At 44.9% G+C, this 9,631-nt stretch overlaps 1 protein-coding gene across 2 annotated transcripts in view; it reads right to left on the bottom strand.

The window, feature by feature from the left end:
* The window catches only part of mapkbp1 (mitogen-activated protein kinase binding protein 1), a 156,432-nt gene extending 150,775 nt beyond the window's left edge, over positions 1-5,657 (bottom strand). For both annotated transcript variants that reach the window (XM_052012062.1, XM_052012053.1), the window contains exon 1: positions 5,238-5,657. In XM_052012062.1, the coding sequence (XP_051868022.1) occupies positions 5,238-5,354 (117 nt within the window). In that variant the 5' untranslated portion in view covers positions 5,355-5,657. The remainder of the gene's footprint in view (positions 1-5,237) is intronic.
* Between the last annotated feature and the right edge of the window lie 3,974 nt (positions 5,658-9,631).

Genomic DNA, 9,631 nt, shown 5'->3' on the forward strand with positions numbered 1-9,631 from the left:
ATGTCAGCTGTGGTTCAGAGATGAGTCCACTTGCTTGAGTCAGACAGTTCCAAGTACAAATCCTCACTCCAGAGATGTGAGCACAGAAATCCAGGCTGACACCACTGCAAGAGCTCTCCACACACTGCAGAACTGCCTTTCAGGCAAGTTGTTAAATTCAAGCTCTTCCAAGTACATGGAAATGATTACATGGAGCTGTTCTGAAGATCAAAAGCATAAGAAATAGGAGCAACAATAAGCCATTCAGCCCCTCAAGCCTGCTCTGCCATTTGGTATTGGAATTGGTTTATTATTGTCACTTGTACCGAGGTACAGTGAAAAACTTGTCTTGTATACCGATCGTACAGATCAATTCATTACACAGTGCATTGAGGTAGTACAGAGTGCATTGAGATAGTACAGGGTAAAAACAACAACAGAATACAGAGTAAAGTGTCATAGCTACAGGGAAGCGATGCGCTGGGCTGTGTCCACAACTCTCTGCAGTTTCTTGCAGTCCCGGGCAGAGCAGTTGCCATACCAAGCCATGATGCATCCAGTTAGGATGCTTTCTATGGTGCATCAATAAAAATTGGTGAGTGTCAAAACACAACTGATCTCCTCCCTCAGCACCTCTTCCCGGGTAGAGAATTCCAAAGATTCACCACCATTTGAATAAAGAAATTTCTTCTCAATTTAATCTTGAATGGCCAATTCCTTATTTTGAGAGAGTGACCCCTAATTCTAGACATCTCAGTTAGGGGACAGGACAACCTGAGGTTGTGAAAGGTATTACATAAACAAATGATGTGTGAGGATGACCACAGACAACAACCAAGTTTCCCCCTTTCCGTCTGACATGCTTGATTCTTGATATCCACACCAGGTGACATCAGATCCCTGACCTAGTGAGTAAACAATAGCCACAAGGATGGCAAGAAAATGTATCCACCACTTAAGAGTCCAGCCAAATTCCTGATGGCTTAACTCCAAAGTTACTTGATGGAACACTAACTAATACAGAATACAGAGAGAAAAAAACACCAATCCTTTATCATCCTTATATCAGAGGAGAATTTCAAATAAAATGATTTATTTTGAAGTTCAGTGATCCCTGTTATTTGGTATTGGTACTGGTATTGGTTTATTATTGTCACTTGTACCGAGGTACAGTGAAAAGCTTGTCTTACAAACCGATCGTACAGGTCAATTCATTACACAGTGCAGTTACATTGAGTTAGTACAGAGTGCATTGATGTACTACAGGTAAAAACAATAACAGTACGGAGTAAAGTGTCACAGCTACAGAGAAAGTGCAGTGCAATAAGGTGCAAGGTCACAGCAAGGTAGATCGTGAGGTCATAGTCCATCTCACTGTATAAGGGAACCGTTCAATAGTCTTATCACAGTGGGGTAGAAGCTGTCCTTAAGTCTGGTGGTACGTGCCCTCAGGCTCCTGTATCTTCTACCCGATGGAAGAGGAGAGAAGAGAGAATGTCCCAGGTGGGTGGGGTCTTTGATTATGCTGGCTGCTACACCAAGACAAGGAGGGGAGGCTGGTGTCCATGATGCGCTGGGCTGTGTCCACAACTCTCTGCAGCTTCTTGCGGTCTTGGGCAGAGCAGTTGCTGTACCAAGCCGTGATACATCCAGATAGGATGCTTTCTATGGTGCATTTGTAAAAGTTGGTGAGAGTCAAAGGGGACAAACCAAATTTCTTTAGCATCCTGAGGATGTAGAGGCACTGGTGAGCTTTCTTGGCCGTGGCATCTACATTATTTGATCAGGACAGGCTCTTGGTGATGTTCACTCCCAGGAACTTGAAGCTCTCAACCCTCTCGACCTCAGCACCATTGATGTAGACAGGTGCATGTACACCGCCCCCTTTTCTGAAGTCAATGACCAGCTCTTTAGTTTTGTTGACATTGAGGGAAAGGTTGTTGTCATGACACCATTCCACTAAGCTCTCTACCTCCTTCCTGTACTCCGACTCATCACTGTTTGAGATACGGCCTACAACGGTGGTATCATCTGCAAACTTGTAGATGGAGTTAGAGCAGAATCTGGCCACACAGTCGTGAGTGTATAGGCAGTAGAGTAGAGGGCTGAGGACGCAGCCTTGTGGGGCACCAGTGTTGAGAATAATCGTGCTGGAGGTATTGCTGCCTATCCTCACTGATTGCGGTCTGTTTGTTAGAAAGTCAAGGATCCAGTTACAGAGGGAGGTGTTGAGTCCTAGGTCAAAAATGTAACCACTCCATGCCCAGTAAGATCTCACAAACAGCAGCAAGACGATTGATTGGGTAAACTGTTTTGGTTCAAGGAACATCAACATTAGAAGCTATAACATTGGCAAAAACCTCCAAAATGGGCAGGCAGGAACTTGAATTGACATCCATTGGAAGATCCTCCAAGATCATACACCAAACAATTATGTTGAGCAGGATTAGAATAAAACTTTGACCTCAAATCAAGAAAAGATTAAATTCCTGATCTGCAATGATCTGACATCTAGTAGGGGTGCAGTGGTTCAATGTAGTTGGCCCCTTCACTGACTTGCTGGAACTTAGCAAGAAATGAGCCCTTTGTGGTCACTCTCCATTGACTCAAGTCTTCTACCAAAAAGTGCCGCAAGGATTTCAAGAGGACAGATGCAGCCTGGCCGATAATGTACCTGGCCTATAGGATCAAATGAGCTAGGAAAACCTGCTGCCCAAGCTGACAAAAGAATTGGCAATGTCATCTTCCAGTCCCTTTCCACTGTTGCCCACTGTGCTGTGAATCCCATTGTCACAGTCCCTCTGACCAGTTTTACCTCCTATACCATTCAAGTCCCCACTACAGGATTCCTACTTCTCACCCACAAGATGCTGCTCCCTTCACAACATATGTTGCAGACTGAGGAACCTTAATGACACCCTGCCCGACCTGACCATTTCTCTCAACCCCTTCATTATTTCTGACTGCTGATCCACTCTTGGATTTCTCTAGTTAAGTACTTAGAATGTCAAAGACATTGACTTTGAACTCCTGACCCCACTCACAATCTCTGCACCCTAAACAGTTCCACCTCCATCCTTTCCTGGAATGTTGAAAGCTTTGACACCCTACTTGACCGTGAGCTTAGCCTCCACCCCATACCCTCTCCAAAACAAGGACCTGGATGCAACTCAGACCACTGTCTATTACCACTATTACGGGGCAGGCACAGTAGTTTGGTGGTTAGCATAACACTATTACAGCGCCAGCAACCCAGGTTCAATTCCGGCCACTGTCTGTAAGGAGTTTGTACGTTCTCCCCATGTCTGCGTGGGTTTCCTCCGGGTGCTCTGGTTTCCTCCCACATTCCAAAGACATACAGGTTAGGAAGTTGTGGGCATGCTATGTTGGCGCTGGAAGCATAGCGACACTTGCCGTCTGCCCCCAGAACACTCTACGCAAAAAAAAGATGCATTTCACTGTGTGTTTCGACGTACATGTGACTAATAAAGATATCTTAATCTGGCCATAAAATCTTTGTCCGTGCCTTGGTCATCTCAGGGATAAACTTTTCCAATGCTCCTCTGGTCAAGTTGCCAATTCACACTCCCTCTGTTTCAGCTCATCCAAAGTTCTGTTGGATGTTTTGCATCCTGCACCATCCTATCCTCTGACACCCTCTCGTTTTATTGTCTTATCCTGTCTCCCAGTCACCAAGCTCTTAAAGGGTAAACTTGACATTCTTCTCTCCATCAGCTATCACTCCATAGTCCTGAAGACCCATAGTTACCCATAGTCACATTCAGTCCTTATTGTGTATGATGAAACCCAGGGAAATCTGCAATATATGTAAAACCTGTACACCTGCTCAACAGAAATGGAAGCAGCCGTATCGAAAGCTATTCCAGACCAATATTTACGCCAGTGGGGGCAAATTCAAAATTGCCACTCCGGCACAGGCAAAGCATGGTATGAATACCAATGCCAGGTACAAAGACAGAATCTCATGAATTGTGACACTCCATATAGATTCCGATCAAGGCAAAGCAGCATTCCAGTCACAGGCAGGCAGCCGTGAAGAGTGACACTCCAGATACAGGCAGAGAGAGACCCATGAAGAGTGATATTCCAGTTCAGATACAGGCAGAGTGAACTGTGAACCATGACACTCCAGATACAGGCAGAGGGACCCATGAACAGTGATATTCCAGTCCAGATACAGGCAAAGTGAGCCGTGAACCGTTTCGCTCCAGACATGGACGGAGAGACCCCCATGAACAGTGATACTTCACTTTCAATATAAGCACAGAGTGGGCAGTGAACTGTGACACTCTTGATACAGGCGGGGTGAGCTGTGAAACTCCCTATACAGGCAGAGTGACATGTGATTGTCCAGGCACAAGTACAGTGGGTTACCACATTCCAGTTGCAAGAAGAGCTGTGACATGCTGGTTACAGCAGAGAGGAGAGTCAGCTGTGACAATCCTAGTACATGCTGTGAGTCACAATACTGACACTGGCAGTCGGCTGTGACACTCCCGATACAGGCAGAATTAATGGCGAATCAGGGCACTGACAGAAGAAGTGCGGCATGAATGGTGACATCCTAGACCCAAGCTGACTTACGAACAGTGATATTTCAGGCACAGGCTAAGGGAACCATGAATAGTCACACTCCAGGTGGATGGAAAGCTACAATTCAAATCGCAACCACAATGCCAGGGTGACTGCCCGAAGACCTGAACCAAAGGGAGGCAAACCTGAGACACCAAAGCATAAATTCTGCACACCTCTGACAAAACTCAGCTCCATTGAGACGAATGCACGCTCAGCAATAATAAAAAATGCGCTCACTGATTTGCCATGGCAAGTTGCTCTCTCTGCCGGGCGATCACTATATATGGGTTGGTGGCTGTGCCGCCTGTTCGTTCACTCGCTACAATATCCCCGTTGCACCACGTTACCTGTCACCACGCCGTTACAAGCAAACACCTAACTCTTTTATCCAGTCACTTAATGCAATTAATCGCTCAATTGTTCGTGCATCTGAAACTCTCCCGATGCCTGCACAGTCCCCACCCCCACATTCGCCTCCTGCCCGGATGACACCCGGGGCTCCTGTGCATTCTGTGCTTGCATTGTGTTCCACTCACCTTGCACCCTCTTTTAGTACGCTGCTCTCGTTTAATATCGGGTTGCATTTAATGCAATCTTCGCAATGCATTGCACGGCCGCTACTTACGTGTTGCACTGGCTCGGTAGAAGCCGGAGACACTCACCTTGTCTGTGATATTCTTCCCGGCGCCGTGGTGTTTGCTCCTCCGCAGTTTGAGCGAAGGAGAGCGTAGCAGCTTTTTAATCCTGGTGGTGATGGTGGCAGTTCCGACATCGGCCATGGTTCCTCAGCCAGCCCCCTCTCCAGATCCCGAGCCTCCTTCCTTCCTCCCGGACCGGCTCCCGATCGCCCCGCTCACAGCGCTCACTCCAGCCGGGCGTCTGTGGAGCTGGTCGACATAGTCCCGCTCCCTCGCATCTCCCACCCAGGAGCAGCGCTGGGGCACGCAGGCTAACCCGGCCGGGGTCTTTGACATACAAGCCACCTATCCCTCAACCGGACTGAGACCGGCCCGGCCCGATCAGCTCCTGCTACCCGATCCCCAGCGCCGATCCCACGGAAATATCGCCCCTTCCGACAGGGGTAAAACATTACACACACACACACAGACACCGCCAGATGCACAGGCTGACACGCTGCACGACTCACTCTACTGTACCAGGACACAATGAATTGACCCAAATATACCTCCTCACCGAGGCACATTGCAAACCCAACTGACCCACCAAGTATATACAGACTCTCAGAATCAATTGTAAATGGTGTATACATCCAGCTATACAATCAACTGTGCATCACGTATAGAGGCATCTGTACATGACAAACATGTCCAATGCTACACGGACAACAGTACATCATGTATACACACTTAACCATAGACAACTGCACAATACATATTCGCCCAGTGGTACACAGACAACTGTGCATCGCTTATACACCTACAGTGATACATGGACCACTGCACATTGCATAGATGCCCAGTGGTACACAGACTTTACATTGCACCTAGACCTACAGCAATACATAGTCAACCACCTACAAACCCAGTGATACACAGACAACGGTACACCACACCTACAACCAGTAGTACACTGTCAACCGTACATTGCTCTTCCCCTCACACAAATACACATTACAGTCAACATTTGCACACTCACTGATATACACATTCTGGTAGCTGCACACAGCATATATACCCAGACTAATTCACATAATGCTACTGTATAATCACACATAAACCCACAATGAAACACATTACACCTGTACAGAATGTAATGTTTAGGAATTTAAATCTGGTCACTTTTGGTGAAGCATGATAAACACACATAGACCAACTCGCTTAATGAATATTGGGTGCCCTCTTCGACACAGGCACCTGACTGTGCATTACACGTGTACCAGACCAATACACATCAGATGCTGTTAACTGGATATTGCACACACAGTCAGACTGATTCATAAAAGATCAGGCATTAATGCTAATATCCCATGGTTTGGATGTGTTGAAATTCCTACAATTTACTTTGCATCAATTTAGTTAATATTCGAAAACCAGTACTCTCACTTGCTTAGTTAAAGGGGAAAAGTTAGGGGATGACTCAAAGACAGCAGAGCAATGATGCGAATCCTGGAAAAGCAAGATCTATAGGTCTGTCCTCACGCCACACCTCTCTGCCAGCAATAAACCAACATAACTGGGAAGTTTAGACAGAGCTGGCAAAAGATCAGCCAACTGGCATTGCATTGGAGAGTGTATGAACTCAAGCCAACTAGGCCATCAGGGACACAAACTGAACCAACAGATAGCCTACTGATGAGGGAAGATTGCTGTTTATAATTCAAAATCTGAGGAACAGGAATTGGAAGAGCTCCACTAGAGAAAGATATCACAAACATATTGAAATGATTTGAAAAAGTTAGCCAGAGATATTTTTCCTTGCAAAAATATACAAAGGAAAGATTATTACAATACTCTTAGCCTGCATCTGCAATGATACAGCTGTAGAGCGAGTGTAACGAGATCAACATATGGGCAAACCAGGGGATTGCAGCAAATTTCTGTTGCAATCCCTACACATTAGTATCTGCACTTGCAAGAGGAGAGGGCCATAGACATCACGGATCTCTCAGAGAAAAGTACTTATCGTCCACAACAATGATATAACCAGGTATCCAGGCACAGCATATTCACAGCCAGATGTCATGGGGAGTACATTGTAACAAATGTTCATGTGCATTGGGTCAGAAAGAGATGCTGACCTAGCAGCTCACTTAAATTCACTAGAGCCAAGCAACTTCAGTCCGCCCCCTTCCCTACCCAGGGAAATGGGCTGCTGTACTGCTGTAGAGCTTGAACGGCTTGTTGGCAGGTGCTGTGCTCATTTGTATCCAAACTTACTGTTGCCTGCAGCGAGATTTAGTTATTGGCTTCTCACCACTTGAGCTGTCAAGCAGTCGAAGAAATTCAGAGATGCAGGAAATGGAAGCCCTCACGATGATTTTCTGACTTACTGTCTCAATCAGCCTCCCATGTTCCACCCACTGTAAACCTGCATCAAACACGCGTTCACTGGCTCCCATCTAGCATCATCGATTTTAGAATTCCTGTCCTTGTTTTCAAAAACTTCCCACCACATAAGGCCCTCTACCACATTCAAGGAGTCAATTGTTCCTTCATTTCAGACCTATTATGCAAGATCAATGTTCATCACTCCACCATTGGTGACTGTCTGGACCCTAATCTCTGAAATTCCTCTCTAGACCTCTGTACACTCTTCACTGTCTCCTCTTCTAAGGCTTTCCCCAAGACCTGGCTCTTTTACCAAATAAGGAGAATTGGGTATATTTTCACGCAGAGTTTAAAGTACAGAAGCCGTTCTCTCTGTGTGTAGTTTAACAAGCTATCTTGAGGTTACAATCTTTCTTAAAATTGTTCTTTTGTAGACCAGTAAACATTATTTGAAAGAACCCTCGAAGTACAGACATTAACAACCAGTTTTGTCAAAATTTGCCTCCGGTAAGCTTTATGATCAATACAGAGCCTGATTGTTTAAAAGGACTGTGTATGTACTTTCATAGACTTCCAGAGTCAATGACATCAGCACCATTAAGGCTATTACACCACCATCTGATTCTGCTGGTAACACTAACTGCCATTTTGCAAAGTCTCATGGATAATCAGAAGTGAAAGATGAGGTACATAAATATTAACTGAGGACTCCCTTTTTTCTCTTTAAGATGTCACTTTAACCAAGCTTATGCTCACCTGTCCAAATGTGTCCTGCATTGGGTTGGAGTCATTGTCTAATAATGCAGCTGTGGGGTGACGTGGGATGTTTTATGGTGAATACACAGGAAGATAGAGCAAGTGTGGGCTAGCCATGTGGAAACTGGAAATGAGTAAAGAAAGAGATCCCTAGAATTCCAGATGGGGTGATTTAACTGGGATGGATGTTGAAACATCGCCTCTGGGGCTGCAGAACAGGAGGAGGAGTCAATCTAATTTCAAACAAAGCATGCTTTTTAATTTGCTCAGTTCGGCTGTGAGTGAATCCACTTGACAGACTTTCAAATTTATTAACACTGGAAGAGCATTTATGAACGTGGTTCAATTAAAATCAATAAGATGGCTTGGTAATTTCTGGCTAATTAGCTTTTGCAAAACTTAAGAAAATAACAAGGGAATAATTGAGTATATGAAGGTCACCTCATAGCACAAAGATTGCAAACATTTATAAATTTGCTTTCAAAAGGTTAGCAAACATGCATATGCATCACTTCATAGAAAGGTACTGAAGGAGTATTTTCAAGCAATGATGAGACAGGGGCAGAGCAGTTAGTACTGCTGCTTCACAGCTCCTGTGCCCTGGGTTCGATCCTGACCTGAGGTGCTCTCTGTGTAGAGCTTCTTTCTGCATTCTCTCTATGAATGCATGAGTTTCCCCCAGGGACTCTGGTTTCTGTTCACATCCCAAAGATGTGCTGGTGGGTTAATTAGCCACTGCAAATTGTCCTTTAGTGTAGGTTATTGGCAAAAGGAATTGAAAGGAAATTGATGGGCATGTGAAAGGGAATAAGCAATGGGATACAGGGAAATAAGGAGAAGGGAAATGGAACTGACAGGATTCCTCTGCTGGGAGCTCTCATGGACTTGATGGCTAAATGGATTCTTTCTGTGCCAGAACAAGTAAATAACTCAAATTGTTGGCTGTTCTCTTCTCCGCCTAGTTCATTCAGGTGTCCACCCAACTATCTTTGAGGCAGTTTCAGTGGTAATATTGAAAGATCCTTTGAGGCAGGACATCCTTGAAACTATAGAGTCATGACATCATGGAGAGAAACAGCATAGAAACAGGCCACAATCGACATCAGCCATTGAGCATTAATTCACACTAATCGCTCCACTTTGTAAAATAATGTTTAAAATAATATTCAGATTTATCTGATGTAATGATCCTTTCTTTTTGAAGCTGTTGACAAAATATCCAGAGGAAAAACAGAATAGATCAGGCAGAGTTTAAAAATATTGCTTTCTTGAATACATTATTAAAATGTATA

This window comes from Pristis pectinata, chromosome 1 (genome assembly GCF_009764475.1).
Source record: "Pristis pectinata isolate sPriPec2 chromosome 1, sPriPec2.1.pri, whole genome shotgun sequence".
Lineage (NCBI taxonomy): Eukaryota > Metazoa > Chordata > Chondrichthyes > Rhinopristiformes > Pristidae > Pristis > Pristis pectinata.